This window comes from Leptodactylus fuscus, chromosome 5, assembly GCF_031893055.1.
Source record: "Leptodactylus fuscus isolate aLepFus1 chromosome 5, aLepFus1.hap2, whole genome shotgun sequence".
NCBI classification, from domain to species: Eukaryota; Metazoa; Chordata; class Amphibia; order Anura; family Leptodactylidae; genus Leptodactylus; species Leptodactylus fuscus.
This window is the reverse complement of record NC_134269.1, coordinates 44939264-44964016: the sequence shown is the minus strand read 5'-3', so window position 1 is coordinate 44964016 and position 24753 is coordinate 44939264. Positions and strand designations below refer to the sequence as shown.

The 24753-nt window shown below is 43.5% G+C and overlaps 1 protein-coding gene across 1 annotated transcript; it reads left to right on the top strand.

Moving 5' to 3' along the window:
- Positions 1–9: 9 nt before the first annotated feature.
- Positions 10–23677, top strand: DUSP26 (dual specificity phosphatase 26). The gene is made up of 4 exons (XM_075276155.1): positions 10–122; positions 20341–20506; positions 21081–21292; positions 21749–23677. The coding sequence occupies exons 2-4, from the start codon at positions 20349–20351 to the stop codon at positions 21940–21942; spliced, it is 564 nt and encodes a 187-aa protein (XP_075132256.1). The 5' UTR covers positions 10–122; positions 20341–20348; the 3' UTR covers positions 21943–23677.
- The last annotated feature ends 1076 nt before the right edge of the window (positions 23678–24753 follow it).

Below are 24753 nucleotides of genomic sequence, written 5' to 3'. Positions count from 1 at the left end.
GAGCGGTATCTAAGTGCAGCCGAGCAGGGTGGCGGGAGAGGGATTATAATTAAGGCACACAAAAACAGGCTACATGTTAACCCCACGCACCCGTACACACTGTTAGCCTTCACTACCAAAAGGTAAGTGCTCGCTATCTCTGCTTTATTATCTGGCTAGAGGAGAATGGACAGGCAATTCTAAGCACACATACTGTAGATGTAGTAGCTCTGAGTTTATCACAAGTAGAAGATCTGAGTTTGTTACTTGGCGCAACTAATAATGGTGGTTTTACGTAGTTGATTTGCTATGAAGTCTAACAATGTAAAGACAATGCAACGTTAAAGAGTTAAATAACATATTAAGCCACAGTTTTTATGCTCTGACCATAAAATCCTGTTTGCTTTAACAATCTGGATACATTTTAATATGCATTTGAGTCATTGCTTTGTTCTTTAGCATTACTTTTAGTTAAAGGGTTAGTAGTGGTATATTCACACAGCAGGGTCCCATAACTAAACATATCCATAGGCCACCATTCTCCCCGAAAAGTGTCCTCTCCTTAGATTGAAAAATATACACACCCTAAGGGCAAACAGATGGGGGGGGAATTTACTAACCTATTTAATGCTTGGTTCACATCTGCGTTGGTATTCCATCCAGGGGAGTCCGCATGGAACCCCCCAAAAGGAATACCGACCACAACTGCAAGCACTGTGCAGTGAAAGCACACGGACCCCATACACTATAATGGGTTCCGTGTGCTTGCTGTGTGCTACCCGCACGAATCATGCGGGCAGGAAAGATTGTGAACTACTTTCCTGCCCGTATGATCCCTGCGGAGATGTGACGGCAAGCACACGGACCCCATTATAGTCTATGGGGTCTGTGTGCTTTCTCTGGCACACCACTTGCAGTTGCGTTCGGTATTCCATTTGGGGGGGGTCCTCATGTGAACTTCCCTGGACGGAATACAAACGCTGATGTGAATGAGGCCTAAGGCTGAAGCCCCATGTTGCAGAAAAGTGACTTATTATGTTGTAGATTTTGCTGCCAAACCCAGTAGAGGCAGTAGAGGGTATGAGAAATATATAGGAAGCTCTAAAGCTGGGTTCACACAAGGGTTTTTTGGACCGGAGTTTGAGGCGGAGGCTAGCCGTGACTGGATGCCGGTGCAGTGCATACAGTCACAGCATTTCACTCCGGATTAGGCCCAAATGAATAGGCCTAGTCAGCAGGGAGTGTTGCGCCACAGGCATCCGTGGCTGATTCTCCAACTGAAGAAAGGACATGTTGCTTCTTTTTTCCGCTAGCGGCAACAAACCGCTCACGGAAAAAGGAACCTATTGAATGCAATGGAAGGCGGATTCCACGTCAAAATCCGGTCCAAAAAACCCCGTCTGAACCCGGCCTTATACTTCTCCCTTAGCTCAACGCACTCCTGGCTTTGGCTAAAAAAAGGTCGGACCTTAGCCCAAGGCTGGGTTCACACCTGTAGTAGAGTCTGCATTGGAAACTCCATCGCAGAAACCGCCAAAAATTCAGAGGAGAGAAAAGTCCTGCACTTTCATGCTGAAGATGGTGGACACCAGGCAGATCCCATTATACAGTCCTATGAAAAAGTTTGGGCACCCCTATTAATCTTAATCATTTTTTGTTCTAAATATTTTGGTGTTTGCAACAGCCATTTCAGTTTGATATATCTAATAACTGATGGACACAGTAATATTTCAGGATTGAAATGAGGTTTATTGTACTAACAGAAAATGTGCAATATGCATTAAACCAAAATTTGACCGGTGCAAAAGTATGGGCACCCTTATCATTTTATTGATTTGAATTCCCCTAACTACTTTTTACTGACTTACTGAAGCACAAAATTGGTTTTGTAACCTCAGTGAGCTTTGAACTTCATAGCCAGATGTATCCAATCATAAGAAAAGGTATTTAAGGTGGCCAATTGCAAGTTGATCTCCTATTTGAATCTCCTCTGAAGAGTGGCATCATGGGCTACTCAAAACAACTCTCAAATGATCTGAAAACAAAGATTGTTCAACATAGTTGTTCAGGGGAAGGATACAAAAAGCTGTCTCAGAGATTTAACCTGTCAGTTTCCACTGTGAGGAACATAGTAAGGAAATGGAAGACCACAGGGACAGTTCTTGTTAAGCCCAGAAGTGGCAGGCCAGGAAAAATATCAGAAAGGCAGAGAAGAAGAATGGTGAGAACAGTCAAGGACAATCCACAGACCACCTCCAAAGAGCTGCAGCATCATCTTGCTGCAGATGGTGTCACTGTGCATCGGTCAACTATACAGCGCACTTTGCACAAATAGAAGCTGTATGGGAGAGTGATGAGAAAGAAGCCATTTCTGCACGTACGCCACAAATAGAGTTGCCTGAGGTATGAAAAAGCACATTTGGACAAGGCAGCTTCATTTTGGAAACAAAAATTGAGTTGTTTGGTTATAAAAAAAAAGGCGTTATGCATGGCGTTCAAAAAGAAACAGCATTCCAAGAAAAACACATGCTACCCACTGTAAAATTTGGTGGAGGTTCCATCATGCTTTGGGGCTGTGTGGCCAATGCCGGCATCGGGAACCTTGTTAAAGTTGAGAGTCGCATGGATTCCACTCAGTATCAGCAGATTCTTGAGAATAATGTTCAAGAATCAGTGACGAAGTTGAAGTTACGCCGGGGATGGATATTTCAGCAAGACAATGATCCAAAACACCGCTCCAAATCCTCAGGCATTCATGCAGAGGAACAATTACAATGTTCTGGAATGGCCATCCCAGTCCCCAGACCTGAATATCATTGAACATCTGTGGGATGATTTGAAGCGGGCTGTCCATGCTCGGCGACCATCTAACTTAACTGAACTTGAATTGTTTGTCCAAAATACCTTTATCCAGGATCCAGGAACTGATTAAAAGCTACAGGAAGCGACTAGAGGCTGTTATCTTTGCAAAAGGAGGATCTACTAAATATTAATGTCACTTTTCTGTTGAGGTGCCCATACTTTTGCACCGGTCAAATTTTGGTTTAATGCATATTGCACATTTTCTGTTAGTACAATAAACCTCATTTCAATCCTGAAATATTACTGTGTCCATCAGTTATTAGATATATCAAACTGAAATGGCTGTTATAAACACCAAAATATTTAGAACTAAAAATGATTAAGATTAATAGGGGTGCCCAAACTTTTTCATAGGACTGTAGTTCATTGGGTCCACTAGCGTCTGTGTGTACCTGCTCTTTTAGCGGTCCAGGTCTCCATTGTTCGAGTTCCCCCGGAGGAGAGTCCAGCACAGATATGAACATAGCCTAATCCAGTTTTCTGGCACAGGTTGGGGGAAGATTTGGAGCATCTTTGGTTCATGGCCCTTTTGCGTCAAAGATGCGCCACATCTGCACCCTGCTCAATGCTTTTTCAAAAAGTGGACGGACTGGGACAGAGACCAAGGCAGTACATGGTGGATACGCCTCAGCCAGACAAACTTATTATTACTCATGCCACCATATTAGCATAGATTTAATTTCTGGCACATAAAACCTCCCGCTGAGACCTACATTATTAAGAGACCAGAAACTCTTAATAATTTTGGGGCATCTCACACCAGAGGTGGAATTGATTAAGAATGACATAGGAAACAACAGCCTTAATAAATTCCCCTACTGAGTATGGCAGTATCATATGGTAATAGGCTGCAGTTTTTGAGAAATTCTATCTGAATCTTTCCAGCGTGCAGCCAGGGACTAAAACCTATGTAATAATAGAGTAACCACTGTTTAGACATTTATCCCCTGTCCACAGTATAAGAGCCCGTGCACACGATGTAACGTGGCGCTCATTCTGACACGTAAACTCATGTCAGAGTGAGCGCTTCAAAACAGAATCCCATTGACTTCAATGGGTCCCGTTTAACGCGTGTAACACATTGAAATCAATGGGATAAAAATCCTCCCACTGAATTCAATGTGTAGCACACATAAGACGGAACCCATTGAAGTCAATGGGATTCTGTTTTGAAGCGCTCACTCTGACATGAGTTTACGTGTCAGAATGAGCGCCACGTTATATTGTGTGCATGGGCCCTAAGAGGATAAGAATCTGACAGCTAGGTCTCTGACTGCTGGAACCACCATGGGTCAGGAGGATGGGGGACGTAATTTACCCTGAGTAACCTTTGTGAATATAGCAGTGATGTGCATGCAAGGCCACCAATCCATTCACGTATATGTGACTACTGCAGATGCCTTCCTGGCAGTCCTATAGAAGTGGCTAAAGAAGTGGCAACCTATGTACAGTGGCACTCCTTTCACAAAGAACATTCAGGGGAAATTTCAGGCCTCAGTTCTCATGACTGCTAGGACCTGTGGATACAGGATATATTGGCATTGGTGGATCAACCCCTTTAAATGCATAACCCCCAATGCCATAGCACCCTCAAGCTGCTGATTGACAGATTTCTCCCTATTCACAGTAATATGGAGAAAACTGTCAATCAGCAGACGGGGATCATGCATATCAAAGATACCGTCAGATTCCATGCTGGCAGCAATGACAGTAAGTCTATTGCTATTTTATACTTTATTACAGCTAACTGGTTATTTTAAAAACATGGCATGAATAGAGATTAAGACATGCCCTCAATATGTGATAGGCGCAAATCCAATTGCTGGGACCCTCAACTTTCATAGGAAATAGGAACTTGTTAAAACTGCAGTATATGTGCTTTCCATAAGCTCTGCAGTTTTAACAAGCATAGCGCCACCATAATCTGTGTGCTGTTTCTGGTACTGCAGCTCAGATGCAGCTTACCCTTTGTTTACCTCTGCGTTGGTATTCCATCCGGGGGAGTCCGCATGACCACCCAAACGGAATACTAAACGCAACTGCAAGCGCAATCAAACGGACCCCATAGACTATAATGCGGGCAGGAAAGTAGATTGATAAGTACATGATACTTGCGGAGATCTGGCGGCAAGCACACGGACCCCATTATAGTCTATGGGGATCCGTGTGCTTTCTCTGGCACATCGCTTGCAGTTGCATTCGGTATTCCGTTCGGGGAGTCCTCATGCCGACTCCCCTAGATGGAATACCAACGCAGATGTGAACGAGGCCTTAGCTGTACTTGCATAGGGGTGAGCTGAAATACCGAGTACCCGTTCATTCTTGTACCCATCCCCTATCCTAACTGTGTGCTATCATCAAATATTAGTACAGAAGCATTTTAAGGCTAAGGCCCCACGTTGAAATATAGCTTTTTGTTGCAGATTTTTTTTGCAGTTTTTTAAACCAAAACCAAGAGTGGATTGAGTAGAAGGGAAAAGTGTAAGAACTTCTTATACATTTCCCATTCATTTATAGCCACTCCATAATATCTGCAACAAAAAATCACCATTTCCGCAACATGCACCTAAATATGCTTAGGCCACTACTTAAAGATGGTGGATGTAGCCCAAAGAGGACCAATGCTAGATCACCATACTTCAGCATTGGCAGTGACAGGAGTATTTATCACTAAATCGTATGGTCCCAGGTACTTGGCAGAGGAACAAGAGGTTTCTGAGCACATGAGGTTATTATTACTCAGTAAGGATCTGTTTTTGATGGACGGCTTAGTCAGAACTCAACAAGTCAATGAGGCCCATCACGTTACTGGTTCTGTACACGGAAGCTACATTGTAGATGTCTAAAAGACATGGCAGGGGTGGTTTTATTTCATTTACCAGTTATGTTTGTATCTCTCAGTCACAGTCAAGGGAGTCTATCAAAAAGTAGAAGCCTCCTAGACTCCTGGTAAAGCAGGCGCCTGTCCTACAAGGCCATTAGTATCCCAGTCAGGGTAGATCAATCACTCTCCTCTTCCGTCATGGGAAAAGTATCTTCCAACATTGACTTGTGCTGACAGAGACCATAACTAGAGGAATTATGAGCTGCAGTTTATTGGGTCACTAGTCAAGGGGACACGGCTAACACTGGTAGAGGGTCACCGGTTAGTAGTTGAGGGTGCAGGTATACATAAAAAAAATCTTCAACAGAAAAAATATTTAATGAAATTGATAATAATAATAATAATAATAATAATACATTTTATTTATATACCTCCACCATATTCCGCAGCACTGTACAATTTGTAGGGTTCAAATACAGACAGATACATTACAAAGAAAGTCATTTCACACACTGGGACTGAGGGCCCTGCTCGCAAGAGCTTACAATCTATGAGGTAGAGGGGGTGACACAAGAGGTAGCAGGGGCGGCATTGCTTATACAGAGGTCAGACACTTCTGTAATAGAGGTGACTGTCATTACACAGACATAAAACTTTATGAGCCATCAACAGTCGTGTCCTTTAACATGTGGATGGAGCTTAGACATATAAAGTTAGCCTGAGATGGCATCATATCATCTGGGAAAATGTGGGAGCGGGGACAGAGGAGGGTTAAGGGTTTATGTTAGACATTGTGATAGGCCTGTCTGAAAAGATGTGTCTTTAGTTTGCGTTTGAAGCTGTAGAAATTGGGAGTTAATCTGATTGTCCGGGGTAGAGCATTCCAGAGAAGTGGTGCAGCTCAGGAGAAGTCTTGTATACGAGCGTGGGAGGTTCTGGTAATAGAGGATGTAAGTGTTAGGTCATTGAGTGAGCGGAGAACACGGGTTGGGTAGTTGATAACCAATGTCTGTAATTGTCCTTTTCTGCTCTCTTGGCTGTGGACATGAACTCCTCCTTATGCCAACTGGATTTCTCTTTAATATTATTGAACCCTGGTTTGACTTCTACTTGAATAGATTTATAAGATAAAGGGCGGGTTCACATCTGCGCCCGGTCTCCGCTTTCAGGTTTCCGTCTTCTGCCCAAGAAACTGGACAGGAGATGGAAACCAGCAGTCACTTTTCAAATGAATGGGTTTGGAAAGTGTCCGCTCGTGAGCGTCTTCTGGTCTCCACGACGAAACCGTTTTTTTTTTTAACCGGACACAAAGTCAGACATGCAAGACTTTGTGTCTGGTTAGAAAAAAACGGTTTCACTGCACAGACCACAAAACGACACTGTCTGCCGGGTTTCCGTCTCCTGTTGGCAGAAGATGGAAACCTGAAAGCAGAGACCGGGCACAGATGTGAACCCGCCTTAAAGGGGTTGGCCAGTTTTAAATGTTGATGATTTATCTGGGTCATCGGTGTGGATCTGACACCTGACACCACCTCCGATCAGCTACTTGAAGAAACTGTAGTGTTCGGATGACCATTTTGGCCTCTTTACTGCATACCGGCACAGTGCTATACATTTTACAGTCATGGTGCTTGGTATTGCAACTGATATGCAACATGGCCATGTGACCAAAGAACACGGCACCACTACTGATCAGCTGATTGAGAAGACCAGGTTGCTTAAGCAAACATTATTTTCTTTCTTCGGGTCAATGATATCACTGTTTGACTCCTCAATCCGCTGCTCCGCACTGGTGCCAGAATTCAGAATTCCAGCAATCTGATAATGATAACCTATCCTAAGGACAGATAACCGATATCATAGTCCTGGAAAACTATATAATGTCTGTATATGTTCTTTATGGGATTATTTTAATCCATTCTGGTCTACCTACTGCTTTCAATATAAGAGAATCTGCCGTCTGCAACCTGTATATGCCCATTACTTGGGGGTACCCTGATAAACATAGGTCATAGGCCAATAAGGCAACACAACCGGTATAGGTTATGCGCCTATGCTTATCGCAACGTAGTTAACATCCATGTAAAAATCCATACCAGTTCTTGAAGCTATTCCTTCATGCTAAAGAATGGGCCAGCATTTTGTCTTTGTGCACCCTACTGCCTTGAAATCCCTTGGCCTACGAGAGCCAGAATACCAATTCCACAGAGGGTTACGTTACATTTAAGCTTCTGTCTTATTCTGTGGAACGCTGGTGGCCAAGTGGATAAAGAAAATCCAGCCTTAAGTCACAATGCAAAAGGCGGTGATAAGAAATAGACATTATATTTGTAGAGTATTGTTTTAATGAGCAGGACCCTTAGGACGTTCAGTGCACAATAAGAGCACGGAGCTAATAGAGAGATACGATGTGGTGAGGAATAGCAGTGGGATGGGAAGGATAGATTGGCCTGCAGTTGTGCTCCGTCTGGGTCTGCTCCGGCTATAATTAAACCCACTCGGTGGCTGGTTGCCATCCCTGTGTGTCACTCTCTTATTATTTGGGAGAGCACCTGTTACCAGGAAGATTAGCGCGCCTGTGTGATACAGATAAGTGAGCTTTTAAGTATCTTTCTTTTCAGTGAAATGCATTGTCATCGAGATCACGTCTCGCAATAGGGAACATAATTAGGAAAACAAATGGAAAATTAGTGGTTACAAAACAACTGTTTACAGACTTCTATGAGATTGCTGCATGGGAAACCAAAATATACGCCAGCGCCTGCTCTCTACTGACCTACGGCGGTATTTTAGGGGACGGAGACATAGAAATTGTATCATTAAAGCTTAATTGTAAAATTACTGGGGATTATAATGTTTTCTAAAACTTATTACATTAGTTTGTTGGGTTTATTTTATTTCAGATCGCGCCTCTTGTTCAGTGCACGGACAACATATCATATGTGCAACACACATGACACAGGCAGTAATAGGGCCTAGTAGAGGGGGGGCCTACTTCCACCTAAAAAAATATATACTGTATATTCTTCCCTGCTGTCTATTAGGCCAGTATCAGGGGTCGCAGCCAAGGGGGCGCACATGTCACCTTCAATACACAAGAGCTGGATAAACTGCATTGATCTCCCTTTGATTTTCTTTGATCACTGACAGTCTATGCATTATATATTTACTAGCCTCTGCCTGCGACTTCGTCTGCGGGTTGTTGACATCGATGATCTGCCTATATTTAGCAAATTGCTGCCGTTGATGGTTTGCCTGCTCCGGCGTTTCAGCAGCTCTTAAGCTGTCTTGCTGCTGAACTTGTTCCTCGCACTGTGCCTGTGATTGTTCCGGCATCTCAGCAGCTCGCTGGTACGCCATATAATGAGCGTGCTGTTGGAGTTAATGATCCGCCTGCTCTGGCGTTTCGACACCTGTCAAGCTGGCCTGTCGCTGAACTCATTCCTCGCGCTGTGCTCGTGATTGTTCCGGCATCTCAGCAGCTCGCTGGGAAGCCATATAATGAGCGTGTTGTTGTGTAGTGATGTCCAACTATCATGGCCTTTCCAAATAGCTAACTCGTGAGGGTGCCAAAAATGAACTTTTTGTTGAGCCATTTGTCTGCTACTCATAAAACTTCATGAATAAGCTGACAAGAGGGCGTTACCAGTTGGGTGTCCTTACATGGTCTGACCCTGTCCAATCAGTGCTGAAATGTACAAGGGGAATGGTAACATGCACTTAGCAATTTATTAAGATATTTCTGGGAGGAATAATAGAGGAAATGTATCATGCATAGTTCTAAGAAGCGATGTTCCCGAAATAGGTATATTATGAGGAATACAAGTATTTACTGAAAAACATGTTAGGAGTAGAGATGGGCGAACACTGTTCGGATCAGCCGTTCCGAACAGCACGCTCCCATAGAAATGAATGGAAGCACCTGGCACATACACTTTGCCGGTCGCCGTGCCAGGTGTTCGCTCATCTCTAGTTAGGAGTAATGACAGGTCCTCTGAATAAGGGATATTTTGAGTCCATACTATGGGGACCAATCTGGGCTTCAGGTATAATGATAGTTCAGGTTATTAGACCAGTGCAAAAATGAAGGAGGGTAAGAAAAATGTAAGAAAATACAAAGGCTCCGGGTGTGTTAGCTGTTATGGGCTGGCAGGTAGAGCCTACAAGACCAACAGCTAAGCGTATGGTCACACAGAGTTTTTGCAAACTGAAAAAATCTGCTTCAGGCTAAGGGCTTTGTTCAGTTTTTTGAGCCAAAGTCCAGAATGGCTTCAAAAGGAATGAGCAATACAGTATACAGAAAGCTCTCACACTTCTCTCTTCTACTCAATCCACTTCTGACTTTGGCTCAAAAAGTCGCAACTAAAAAAGCTGCATTTCCGCAAACTGGAGCCTTAGCCTCAGGGTTTAGGAATTGTTTTTTTGACGTGGTTTTTTTACATGATACGTTTCGGGGGCTTTTTTAGGGTTTTTTGCTCCAGCGTACTGTATGGACCTGAAAACTTCTCTTTAAAAACACGCTAGCGTTTTTATGCAAAAACTGCAGCAAAAAACACACCTAAAAACCACGTTGTGTTTTTTCCACCTCCCATTGACTTCAAAGGGTTTTTCCAGGCAGAGTATGCCTGAAGATAGGTCATGTCGCTTTTTTTTTTCTGCAAGCTGAGGAAAAGAGGAAAAGAGAAAAAAACTGCTAGTGACACCAACTGAAATGAATGGCATTTTTTCAGGCCTCAGGGTAAGTTCACACAGGTTTTCTTGGTCAGAATTTTGAGGCAGTATCTGCCTCGAAATCCTGATAAAAAAGATGGCTGCCATTGAAATCAATGGGAACTAGTCAGTTCTTTTTTCTGGGAGCCGTTTGTTCCGGCTCCTGGAAAAAGCAGCGAGGTGCTCATTCTTCAGGCTGTTTCGCCTCATGATTCGGCCTAAAATCACACCCTCATCCGGAGTAGGCCCATTCATTGGGCCTAATCTGGAGTGGAGTGCGTGGCTGGATGACAGCGCAGTGCACTGGCTTTCAGTCGCAGCTACTCGTCTTTTGGACTGGAACCTGAGGCAGCCTCTGGAGTTTTTTAGACCGGAACCTGAAGCGGAGGCCACCTCAGGTTCCGGTCCAAAAGACGGGTTGCCGCGACTGAAAGCTGGTGCACTGCACCGGCATCCAGCCGCGCACTCCGCTCCGGATTAGGCCCAATGAATGGACCTAGTCCGGAGGAGGGTGTGTCTTCAGGCCGAATCGCAAGGCAAAACGGCCTGAAGAATGAGTACCTCGCTTCTTTTTTCCGTGACCCAGAAGAAACGGCTCCTGGAAAAAGCTCCTGAGCAGCTCCCATTGATTTCAATGGGAGCCGTCTTTTTGGTCAGGGTTTTGAGGCGATTACGGCCTCAAAACCATAACCAAAAACCCCATGTGAACTTACCCTAGCACTCCCAGTGCCAAGGCAGCGCCACCTACTGGATCCACGACACACCTGATTCAAATCACTCCATTCTAGAGTCAACCTTGGAGACACACTGACATAGTTGCTTTGCTTAGTGGAGGTTTCAGTGGTGTTCCTCTCCTACTCATAGCAGTGGCACTTCCCTTTCACTTAGGGTTAGTTCACACGTTGGGGGGTCGAGCTGCGTCTCTCTCTGGTCAAAACCCGCCTGCCGCGACCATCGCGGTCGCGGCTTTCCCCTCCTATGTCGGCTCAAATGAATGAGCCGACATAGAAGGATGCTGCCGCTAGGCGGAAGCCACGGCCCAGCGCGCCGCGGGTTCCGCCTGAAGAAAGGACATGTCGCTTCTTTTGTCCGCTAGCAGCAGCCCGCCGCTAGCGGAAAAAAGAAGCCCGGCGGTCTACATAGACCACCATTGTAAAGGGGAGAATTTTGAAGCGAAATTCGCTGTCAAAATCCGCCCCTTTGTCCACGTGTGAACGAGCCCTTACTCTGAACATGGATCGCTGACTAGAACTCACCTAGACAGTGATTCACAAATTGATGGGTTTTTTGGTTTTGTTTTTGTTTTGTTTTTTATAAAATGACAATCAGATCTTGATTGATGTAAACAAATTTATTTTAAGAAGTACAATTTTAACAAAAATAAAAATTAATATATCAGAAAATATCCATACTCTATACAACAAAAGCCTTACATTTTATGCTGCTGCAGTCCCACAGATTTTCACTATCCTACAGTTACATCAAAGGGGGAAAACCCAACACCAACCCACTTTGCTGTCTAATTGATTCCTTTTCTACCATAGACACTTCCCATAACCCTATGCAGCTTTCTCTATAAAACACTGGAGTTGCTGCAGACTTGCCTCTAAAATAGTCAGGGTAGACACTCCCTGCTCCAATACTGCAGGTAAGAAAAGCCAAACACTTCGTTATTAATCTATATTGTTGTGACCATTTCCTTAGTTTTCATACATTGTTCTCAGACAGCAAGACCAGAAGGAGTAGAAATATATGAGCCGTGGTAGCTGCTCCAATGAGAGAAGAAAGGAATAAGAAGTAGTAATAAAACATTCATACAGAGGTTTTACCAGATCTATTTGCAGAAGGGTTTTCCAAGACCTCTTCCTTCTCCATCTTGGAGGGTATCCGTTTTATGCCAGCGTATAGCACCAAGTTATTATATATTGTCCATTTTCATTTGACTATATATTCAGGACCCCAGTGAATGTGGCTTATATACAGTAACACAGTAGAGAGTAGACTTTCCCCCATTGTATGCTTTATATAGTGGTGCTTCTTAGGGATCCCTCTAACTCCTATGAGGGTACTGGGTAAATGCAGCCTGGCTATTCTCTATACTTATACATGATCCACTTTTATTTGAGGATATATTGCAAATATTTCCGCAGCTCTTTTTTTCTATAATGTATGGATGAGATTAATGAAATCACATTCATATTGCTATGTTTTTTTTTCCTGCGGTTTTTCCGCAACATATGACCTGAATCTAATGAAAAAATAGCCCAACAGTCTAACTTGATCCACTCGGAATCGTGGCCCTTGTACAGGTGCCAGAATATGCCAATGTCACTTCATTGGTGTGAGACCAGACAGCACTTTGTTGCCCAAGTTGGGGCCTATGACTGAAATATATCAATATATAAACACAGTTTCTGATCAGGATTTTGAGGCCATATTCGCTTCAAAATCCTGACCAAAAAGACTGCTCCCATTGAGCTCAATGGAAGCTGCTCAGGAGCTTTTTCCTGGAGCCGGCTCCCGGAAGAAGAAGCGAGGTGCTCGTTCTTCAGGCTGTTTTGCCTCACGATTCGGCCTGAAGACACCCCTTCCTCCCAACTAGGCCCATTCATTGAGTCTAATCCTGACCGAAGTGTGCAGCTGGATGCCAGCTTTCATTTGCAGTGAGCTGGCTTTTGGATTGGACCGATTCCGATCCAAAAAACCTTGTGTGAACTTACCATTATACTCACCTTCAGTTACCTCTTTTAGGCCTCCTCGCAGCACCTGGCACTCTTCTGGCATCACTCACCCAGGGTCACTGCTGAGGCCCAATCTGAGTGATCGCCGTAAAACCGAAGTCCGTAAGTCTTCTTCAAATTCACCCCATTCTGAATTTTTTTTTTTTCAGCTTCCCAGTACATTATACAGAATAATTAATAGTGGCATCATGAAGAAAAATTTGTCCCGCAAAGATTAAGACCTCATATGGCTCTGGGAGCGGAGAAATAAAAAAAAAAGTTATGGGGTTTAAAAGGAGGGGAGTCAAAAACGAAAAACAAAAATCAAAAAATGCCATCGGCGGGAAGGGGTTAACGCAGAGTGGCACAGGGTTTATTATTAATGGTTGCCAAGTTTGCAGGTTAAGATATAAAAGCTATAATATCGTATGAACCATGGCTCACTGGTTAGCACTGCAGCCTTGTAGCGCTGGAGTCCTGGGTTTGAATCCTACCTAAGGGTGCATTCACACTACGTTTCCTGAAGCTTATTCTGAACGTAAAACACGTTCAGAATAAGTGGCGTATAAAGCAGCTCCATTCATTTCTATGGGAGCCGGCATACGAGCGCTCCCCATAGAAATGAATGGGCTGCTTTTTTCACTGCAAGCAGTCCCATTGAAGTGAATGGGAAGTGCCGGCGTATACGGCTAGCTCTGCTCATGCCGAGCCGTACACGCCGCACCCTAAGGCAACATCTGCAAGGAGTTTGCATGCTCTCCCCATGTTTGCGGGGGTTTCCTCCCATTCTACAAAGACATACTGATAGGGAATGTAGATTGTGAGCCCTATATGGGGCAGTGACTGTCAATGTCTGTATAGCGCTGCGGAATTATGATGGTGCTATACAAGTAAGCATAATAAATAAAGAAAAATTCTACATTTTAAAGCAATACTTAGGGGGAAAAAATGAGGGTTATTGATTTTTTTTTTTTTTTCTTTTTATAAATAAAATGCCCATCATAGACCCTTTATAAATTATTGTAACCCATAAATGAAGTTGTATAAATATTTGTCACGTATTATAGAAAATCACAATGCAAACGTAATATACAATGTACCAGATTTCACAGACGCAGCAGTGCCGAGCCTTAGTATTATAGCAGCCTCTGTGGATTCACTGCAGACACATGAGCACCCGGGCCCCTGGCTGTGATGCTCGCACCGTACAATTAGGGATTCAGCACAACAGAGGGCCGGGAATAAACGCAGATGTCATTTTTCAGCGTATAAACAACCTTTGCTCGCTGTACTTTGCTGAGAAATGTATAGAAAGCTTTTATTACATAAACACACTCAATTGTTCCCCTGGTTATAGGAAGTAAGGCAGCGTTTTCAGCACAAAACAGACCAATTTGCTGAGTTGGCTTCTAGATATGACAAGTTTATTGTATTTTGGTGTTATATAAATTAACAGGCAAGCATAATTGTCTGCCAGAGTTTAACAAGGAAAAACGAAATAAAAAAAGAATAGACCCTCAATTTAATCTATGCAAAACCTCGACGTGATATAAGAACCCTTAATTTTCTGATAAACTCCCACAGCTTCCAATTCTTTGCAATTCCTAGGCAGAAAAGCTCTTCTACAAAGAGAACGGTCTCTTTACTGCCACCTAAAGGTAGCTTACCTGTGAATCAAAGGCCAATGCTTTATAGAGCCTTGCAACATGGGAAATAAAAATCAAGACAATACTGTCGAGTTGGGAACATCAAGGCAATACAACTAAGACTATGTTCATCTGTGCCAGAGTCTCCATTTGGAGTCTTCGGCACAGACATGTCAGAAATTGCGGGACGGAAAAGTCCTCCAAGCCTCACCTTTTTATTTGGTGATTTCAGTTTTGATGTGATTTTTCGCACATTTTTAAAATTTAGTTGCAGTGTGTACTTGTAAAATTTAGAAAAACTTCATCAAATCTGAATTGTTTGAACTGTAGTATGTGAAAGCATTCTTAAAATTATACCATCCTATTGTTCCTACCCATCCCCACCTAGCGTACACAAAAATTCATGTTTTACCATCACCATACTCATAATGGCCCCAACATATTATCAGGTCCCCATTAACTCAACACACAGCATATGGCTCCTGTAGGCAGGCAGAGGGAAAGGTGTGGAGGGCAGATATCTCCCATTAAGATGGCTCCTCTACACTATGTAATGGCCTGAAATCCATATCTAGGTTTTGGGTGTGGTTATAGACCTGGGCTCAAAGCTCTAGTCCTGGGTTTGGTTAGAGCCTAAGTGAAACCTTAAGGCCAGGTTCACACGGGCTAATTTAGCCGCCTCAGGTTCCGGTCAAAAATACGGGTAGCTGCGACTGAAAGGCAGTGCAGTGCACCGGCATCCAGTCGCGCACTCCGCTCCAGATTAGACCCAATGAATGGGCCTAGTTGGGAGGAGGGAGTGAATGAGCATGTCCGTTCTTTTTTCCAGGAGCCGGAACAAAGGGTTCCCAGAAAAAAGACCGGGCCGGCTCCCTTTGATTTCATCTTTTTGGTCAGGATTTTGAGGTGAATACGGCCTCAAAGTCCTGACCAAAAAACCTCGTATGAACTTACCCTTAGGGTGCATTCACACGGAGGAAAATGGTGCTGAATTTGGCGTGGAATCTGCCTCAGATTCAGTTCTGAAAGAAAAGCCTCCCATTGACTCCAATGGGTTCCTTTTTCTGCTAGCACCATTTTGTGAATGCACCCTAACACTGTCCAGATTGGAGGGCGTTTCTTGCTCTCCTTCCTCCTTCTGGTGGTGGCTCTGAGCTACAAACACTCTGACTGTATGGAGGCTAAAAGTGGAGGCAACCTGCTAACCTGGTGAGCCTGTGGGACTGTTTTTGTCACAAAGACTGTTCTATGTTGCTGGACTCTTTTGCCACTTGGCTGAATTAAGCCGTGTTATTATGTTGCCTTATGCTGCTGGAAGCCATTTGTCTTTGGACTTTGTGAACTTGCAGACAGTCTTCCACGTGTCTTACTTGCCTGGTAATCAGCCTCCAAGATCCCGAAGTTACACTCCCCAGAGGCCTGACACTGTATAATGCTCCCTTAGTGTCCCCCACACATTATAATGCTCCAGATACTTAATAATGTTGCTCAGTGGTCCCCTGAAATTTAGTAATGTTGCTCAGTGGACCCCAGACACTTAAAAATTAATACCTCCCCACCCCCCATTCCCTTGGAGCTCTACACTGCTTTGTCTCTCATCTCTGGTGCAGACAATTGAAGCATTGCTACTTCACCATTGTATTCAACTTATCTGCATCCTGAGCACACAGAACTAAAAGAAGGCGACATGCGGGCACATTCCCACCAGAGTGCCATCTCTGTTGGAATTTCCTCACCTATAGTATAACCAGTTACTAGAAGGCAGTGCTACATAGTAATATAGTCAGTTATACATAGGTGAACTAGTTATAAATGTGTTTCTCTGCCCTGTTGGGTGGAATGGCCCATTACATGGACTTCCCATACCTCCTTCATATTCTAGGCCTGTAGGAGTAGCAAAATATCAACAGCACCTCCTTATTACTGTAGATATACCAGTAATGGTACCCTAGACACCCGCATGAAGTTATGAAACCTGATGTCCCTATACAATATCACATAGTCAATACTGACTGGACAGTGCCATAAGACACATGGTCCAGGAGGAATAACAGAAGGACGGCACAATATAGGAGAAATAACAGAAGAATGGCACAATGCAGAGATCCACAAAAAAATGTAACTATTCCCTATAATTACAGGCTATTAAAGTGGAAGAGAATGAGGTGAATAACACCACTTGGTAAACATGGGTGAAATTCTTTTTTGGCACAAAATACTATCCTGATTAGTCATGCAGAGAAATAATAAGTATTTAATGACTTTGCAAATATTAGAATATGCAAATACAATTAAAAAAGTCATTAAAAGTAGGAATGGGCTGAAATCATTTTAATATGCAACTTATTATTACAATATTACTGGAACAGTAATTTTATCAAGGAGACGCTCGGCTCCAAAATCTTCATCTACCTGTTCAAATTGTGAAGTTAATAAAAATTTATCACAGAGTTAAGGCTAATCGCCTGCCCTGGATACAATTATGTGCCAGCCTTATTACTGGACTAAGATGTAAACCACTTACCAAAGCGATGGGAATCACGTGCCATGCATATTTAACTAGGACCAGGCTTTATACAGGATCATGGAGGGGGAAAAAAAGAGCAGGGTCGCAAACTTAATATGCAGAACCCTATCGCAGAACTGGGTCCGGCAGTATACATTGCATGTGGTAGGAGGGGTGGACATCAAACATAGACTTTGCCCATCTAGTGGGACACACCTTTATCCATGTATAATTGTTATAAGGATCGGTCAGCTGTCCTGACATGTCAGCTTGTGGCTGAGGCCACACGTTGCTGCAGTATTTTGAGCCAAAGAAGGGAGCAGTATACCTGTAAGTGATTCCATTATATTTCCTATTCTATTCGAAGTGACTCTTGGCTTTGGATCATAAAACCGTAACCAAAACTCTAATTTTCTGCACCGTATAGGATCAGCCTTAGAGGTTATCATAGGAGTAATAAAGGCTACCAGTGCATTCCTTGCACCCTGAGGTGCAAGTAGAGGGTTGCGGTAGAGGCTGGAATTTTGGTTCCTCAGTCTCCCTTGCAACTGCCTCAAGTCTGATGTCATTGACACCCCACAGACTCAACACACTGCTCCATTCAGTAGAATACTTGTTACTCCCTGGAAAACACCTTTAGGCTGGGGCCCCATGGGCTGGAAACACCGCAATGTGCCCATGGCGGAAAATTTCACGGGAAAAATTGTGGTGTTTTACAGTACTTACAAAGTGGATGGGATTCATGCGAATCCCATGCCCACTTTGCAGTAAAAACCGCAGCGTGGACACGCTGCGATTTCCAAAACCGGTACGGCATGTCAATTATATCTACAGAAACACCGGCGGTTTTACCATAGATACAATTGTAACAGTCCGCAGAGGAAAACTCTGTGAACTTTCTGTTCAAAGTGCTGTGTTAAGAACCGCAATGTGTTTCCGCCGCAGTTGTCCCTGCAGAGCTTTAGCGCTGCGTTTCCGGCCCGTGGGACCTTAGCCTAAAGGAGTACTTAAATTTGCTATAAAATAGTCAAAGCATCTTATCTTAAATTGTTTTTTTGTGCTGTTCCTTCATAATTCGTATAAAAAATGTATGAATAAGACTGCGAATACACAATAATTTATGTTCCCCAATTGCCATATAATATTGCAAGCAATGTAAATGAATGTCAAAATGTTACAGCTCTCACAATTTGTTTTTTCTTTGCAAATGAATTTTAAATTTGTAAATTTAAGATGCCAGGAACCATGCTCCTGAATTTCCTTGCCAAAAATTCAGCTGTCTGACTGTCAAGTGTGAGCTAAGCCTTAACGGATTCATTAACACAAAGATGTAAACGTGTGTGTGTGTGTGTGTGTGTGTGTGTGTATGTGTATATATATATATATATATATATATATATATATACGTACTAACATCTGCCCGCGACTTCGTCTGTGGGTTGGTGTTGGCGCTGGGCCGCTTGTATTTAGCCAATTGCTGTTGTGGATGATCCACCTGCTCCCGCGTCTCGGCTCTGCTACATTGCTGCATATGTGCAGCATACTCAGTTGTATGTACATTTCTGCATATGCAGAGCTTACTCAGGTGTGCTACAGCACTGCCTAAGCTCTGCTATATCTGGCCATTTGGATTAGAGGGGTGTTCTTATGTCAGTGTCTGAGCAGCTTCTGTGTTGGAAACAGCTGAACGGATGTTGCAGAAATTTGCCACAGTTCGATCAGCCTGCTCCCACGTCTCGGCTCTGCTACATCGATGCATATGCATAGGATACCCAGCTGTATGTACATGTTTGCATATGGAGAGCCTATAGAGGTGTGCTACAGCGCTGCCTAAACTCTGCTACATTGGGCAATTGTGATTACAGGGGTTTGGTTATATGACTGTGTGAGCAGCTTCTGTGTTCTCCCCCTCCCCTATCAGAGGCAGAACAACACATTCCCTGCAGTACTCACTGAAATTCTACACCCGATATAGTCCTCTTGCCCTCACACAGCCTGCATGTTCTGTAGTCTCCTGATCTTCTATGAGACTCCATTTTCTTCAGCTTTCACACTGTCCAGCTTCATCCTATATAGCTCCACCCACTGCCTAGCATGATCCTATCTGAGAATGGCTCAAGGACCTGTGATGATGTCATCACAGGTCCTTTAGTGTAGTGTGAACCTAATTCCTTCACTGTGGTCATATAGTGATGTCATTTACTGGGATAAAAAGTAGCATATGTTTTAATTTGGGTTCCTATCTATGTATGTGACAAATTTCATGCCAATCCGTTCAGCCGTTTTTGCGTGATTGAGGAACAAACATCCAAACGCACAAACTTTATAATATTAGTAGAATATATATATATAATATATAATTTATATTTTTTGTATTATTATTACTAGAGATGAGCGAACACTAAAATGTCCGAGGTTCGAAATCCGATTCGAACAGCCGCACACTGTTCGGCTGTTCGAACGGATTTCGAACCCCATTATAGTCTATGGGGAGAAATGGTCGTTTCAGGGGTACGCAAAATTCGATCAAATTATACTTACCAAGTCCACGAGTGACGGTCGGGCTGGATTCCCCTTGAAGTCTTCTCCCGGCGCAGCGCCCCGGTCTTCCGGCTGGAATTCACTCTGCCTAGGCATCGGGGCCTAGGCAGAGCCGACTGCACATGCGCGGTCAGCTCTGCCCGGTCCGACACCTGAGCAGAGCCGACTACGCATGCGAGAGCATGCCCGCGCATGCGCAGTCGGCTCTGCCTAGGCCGGATGCCTAGGCAGAGTGAATTCCAGCCGGAAGACGCCGCGGGAACACTGCATGGAAGGTTTCTAAAGGTAAGAGAAGAACCAGCGTTGATTGGCAATGTATAGCATTCTGCCATTCAACGCTGTTCTGCATCGAACATTAAACTTCGAACAGCTAGTAGTCTTCGATCGAGTACGAGTATTTCGAATACCGTAGTATTCGATTGAACACCTACTCGATCGAACACTACTCGCTCATCTCTAATTATGACTATTTGAAGGCCTGTGTAACTAGTTGTGTGCTTGTGGATTTTCTACAAATCTGTTTCATTTTAACACTTTCTATTCACATTACAGAGACCATCATGACTTCCAGATATTTTTATCGCAGCTCGTTGGTTAGGGAACCATTACAACGAGGCGGTCCTTTAAGTGTGTACGAACTGGAAAAGATCCTATATACTGGGAAATCTATACGGAACCATGCGGATGAGGTGTGGCCAGGGCTCTACTTGGGAGATCAGTAAGTAATATTGAAGTAAACCGAACATACTGTATAGGGATTTGAAGGACAAGTCTTTATCCCAACATACTGCATACGTTTTATTACAGAGGAGTAGCAGCCTAAAGAGTACAATTACATGTAGGAATTTTCTGCAGATTAGGTGGTGGACTCTGCCCCTGAATCCGTGGAAGATTCTGCACTAAATCCGCCTCCCATTGTTTTCAATGGGAGACAGAAATTGCAGCAGGACGTGGAAAAAAAAAACAGCGATCTTGCCATAGAATCCGGCTTGGGAGTCTTTGCCGATTAGGCCCATCTGTCCAGGCCTAATCAGTGGAGAAAATTGCAGAGGCATCGGCATTCCATCCACATGTGGCGGCAGAAAATGAAGAGGAATTTCTCTTTGTTTTCCGCTGTGGTGAACCTTGCCTAAGCAGTCAAGCCAACCAATTGCTGGCTGCAGATGAGATCCCATCTAAAATACCACCACTACAAGCAGACCTAGTGGTAACTACATAAGTTATTATTATGTTAGTACATTGTAAGCTGCGGGTGAAACCCTATAACTAGTTTTCTCTTTTTCCGAGTCCAGGGAGATAGCGGCGAATAATGGTCAGCTCTATCGGATGGGAATCACTCACATCCTGAATGCTTCGCACAGTCGCTTAAGAGGAGGAGCAGACAACTACAAAGGAATGAATGTTTTGTACATGGGGATAGATGCCCAAGACTCCCCCACATTTGACATGAGTGTACATTTCTATCCAGCAGCAGATTTTATTCACCAGGCCCTGAGAGGAAGAGGTAAGACACTGAGGAAGAGAGATTATTGACAGATCAGTGGCAACCCCTGTGGAAACAAGAATGGCTACCATACTACTTATCAGAAACGATTTTGTAATGTCAATTAGTTTTTTTTTCAAAGTAAGTTGTGTCTCTAGCGCCATCTGTTGGAAGCCAATGATCGACCCTTTAAGCAAGTCTTGAGACATAACTAGACCAGATATTTAACTGCAGACAACTGTTTGGGGTGAAAATGAGGAAACTAATGTCCTGATGCTGTGCATGCCCATGTTTGGAGGGGTTCTTGCGCTCTTGTTTTTTTTTTGTTTGTTTGTTTTTTGTTTTTTTTTTATTCTGGCCAAAAGTTTAGTTGCATATGAAATTCATAGTAACTTATTAATATAGATATTACAAGCAATATTGTATTTGCTTGCCAAGAAAATTACAAATTGTCACTAGTTTTCTTTCCTCTTTTAGGTCAAATTTTGGTCCATTGTGCTGTGGGGGTGAGCAGATCGGCAACGCTGGTCCTTGCCTATCTCATGATTTATCATCATAAGACTTTGGTTGAAGCTATCAACACGGTGAAGGACCGAAGAGGAATTATCCCTAACCGTGGATTTCTTCGTCAGCTACTGGAGCTGGACCGCACCTTGAGGGGAAAGCACTAGTACATGGCTGATTTGTGGAATTCATCAACAATTATCACTTGCTCCTTACAGAAAACCCAAAACTCCCTGTAGATGACCAAGGTGCAAAACGGCTATGACAAAGGGTCATTTTTCATGGCCATTTTGTATCCATGGGGCACACGCTTTCACGGTTTTAAGTCTTTTGAAGTATCCTTGAAAACAGGTAAAATAGATCCTCCCTTATACTGCAATGGCCTGTCAAAAAGTCAGTCATGTGAATAGCCCCATTCATATGAATTGATTTTAATGCAGCCATATGACGGCAATGACACAGCCATTAACATCATTCATCTGCATATTCCAGGAGTGTCCAGCAGGATATTCTGTTTCTACCATTTCTATGATTGGAGATAGATTGAAATAGAAAGATTAGGCTATGTTCACATGACAGTTTTTCGCTTTGTACTTTGCCTCAGTATTTGTAACACAAAACCAGAAGTGGGTCCAAAACACCGAAGTGGAACAAATCTGATCATACTTTGTCTGTAGATTCTATTCCTGGTTTAAAAATACTGAGCAGAAGATTGTGCCCATTATATGTCTGGCCTGCTGTGTCCTGGCGGCATGTTATATTTAACATGCCGCAGGGGAAACTGAGCAGTTTGTATAGTTTTGTGAAAGTGGGTTCAGTATCAATTGGAATGTGTCGATTGAAAACCCTACTCAACACGGAAAGGGGGTTAGCCCAGGACCCTGCTGATCAGCTCTTTGAAGAGACTGTCGCACTTGTAATTATAGCCTTATCTCATAGAAGTGAACAGGATCATTACTCACCTATTAAAAATTGATGGCCTATCATTAGGATCCACAAAAAGTCCCAGAAAACCCCTTTAGTCTTTCTTTACCCTGGTTCTTTTTTTGTCTCATGTTAGAACAGATGTATATAAGGAAATCCACCTCCAGGTCTTAGGATCTGCTAACCTGTGCCATTCCACTGATTCCAGAGCAGTTGGATTCCCCCCCCCCCCCCATTTCCCAACCAATCAATGCTATTAGTTTTGGCGCCTGATATGCTATTTAGTCTCAGGTGGGCGGTGTCTAGCATTACAAGGAAATTGGAGTGTGATTCAGAGCTCCGCTCAGAGGCAGCAAGTGTAAGGGCTCAGAATCACACCCCTTGTCTGCTCCTGCCTGACACTGCCCTCCTCACAGTACAGAGTCTAAATAGCATGTCAGACACCAAAAGAAGCAGCATTGATTGCTAAGGAATGGTGGGGGCTAGAGAAAAAAAATCAAACTGTACCAGAATGAGTTGCTCAGCACCTATTCAATGATGTAAAGAGCAGGATTTGGAAAAGTTTCTCTAAGCCCTGTTCTGTTCTCTGTGCAAAGATGGCACAGATGACCAATGGACACCTTTACAAACCTTTGTAGGATTTCTCTAAGATTGTGTGCGTCAGGATCATGCAGAAAGTGCCTCAGACTGACAGAAAGTGAAGTCAACTACATTTCTTATGTACCCTTTTAGCTATCAGTTCTGGGTTTAGTGTTCCTTTAAAGACTTGCGATGGGGCCGATCTTCAAAGTCAAATATTCAGCAAAAAGGAAATAAAATCTCAATTATCTGTATTTTATATTAACACAGATCATTAAAAAAAATTGTATTTATTAACCAATAAGTCCCTGATTCAGAATTATTATTTATTATTATTAATTGTAATATTGGGTGAATTGCACAGAAAGCAGTTGGTAATAAACTTATTCCTTACACTTAGCTCTGTAATCTGTGTATTTGTATATGACTATTGACGTTTGTTGCATCACAATATATTTGCCTTATTATAAATTGAAGGGTAAAGACAAGACTGACCATCAATTCTTCATTGGTGTGACCCCACCAATCAGCACAATGAAAGGGCTGCAATGTCTCATCCATTTGACAATTGCTGGATATATATAGAGAGAGAGAGAGAGAGAGAGAGAGAGAGAGAGAGAGAGATCAGTGTCTGTGTTGCAGCAACCCATCCCATTCAGACCTATTCAAGAGAACAGTACAAGCAGTAGATAGACCCCCATTGAAATGAATGGGAGGCATTTTTAGGGTATGTTCACATGGCAGAAAATGGATGGTTGCAGTGCACCGGCAACCCGTCGCGGTATTCCGCTCCGGATTAGGCCTGAATGAATGGGTCTAATGGGGGGGGGGGAGTCTAGCAGCAAGATACGGCATGTCTCCTTTTTTTTTTTCTACCACCAGCTAGCGAAGAAGGAAGCGAGCAGCTCCCATTGAAGTCAATAGGAGCAGTTTTGGCAGGCAGATTTTGAGGGGGATTCCGCCTCAATCCACTGCCAAAAAACTGCGGTACTCCAGTCCATAATACATGTTTAATTCTGATCACCTTTCTGCAAGGTAAGTTATCAGTATCCAATCTAAGGCCTCGTTAACATCTGCATTGATATTCCATATGGGGGAGTCCGCATGAGGAACCCCCCCCCCCCCCCGAACGGAATACCGAACGCAATTGCAAATGGTGTGCCAGTAAAAGCACACGGACCCCATAGACTATAATGGGGTCCGTGTGCTTGCCGCCAGATCTCCACAGGGATCATGTGGACAGAAAAGTAGTTCACAATCTACTTTCCAGTCCGCATGATTTGAGTGGGCGCTGCGTCGCAAACACACGGACCCCATTATAGTCTATGGGGTACGTGTGCTTTCACTGGCACACTGCTTGCAGTTGCGTTCAGTATTGTTCGAGGGATTCCCATGCGGACTCCCAGAACAGAATACCGAACGCAGATGTGAACGAAGGGTAAGGAAGTCCAAAAAGTAGATCCCCACAGATCACA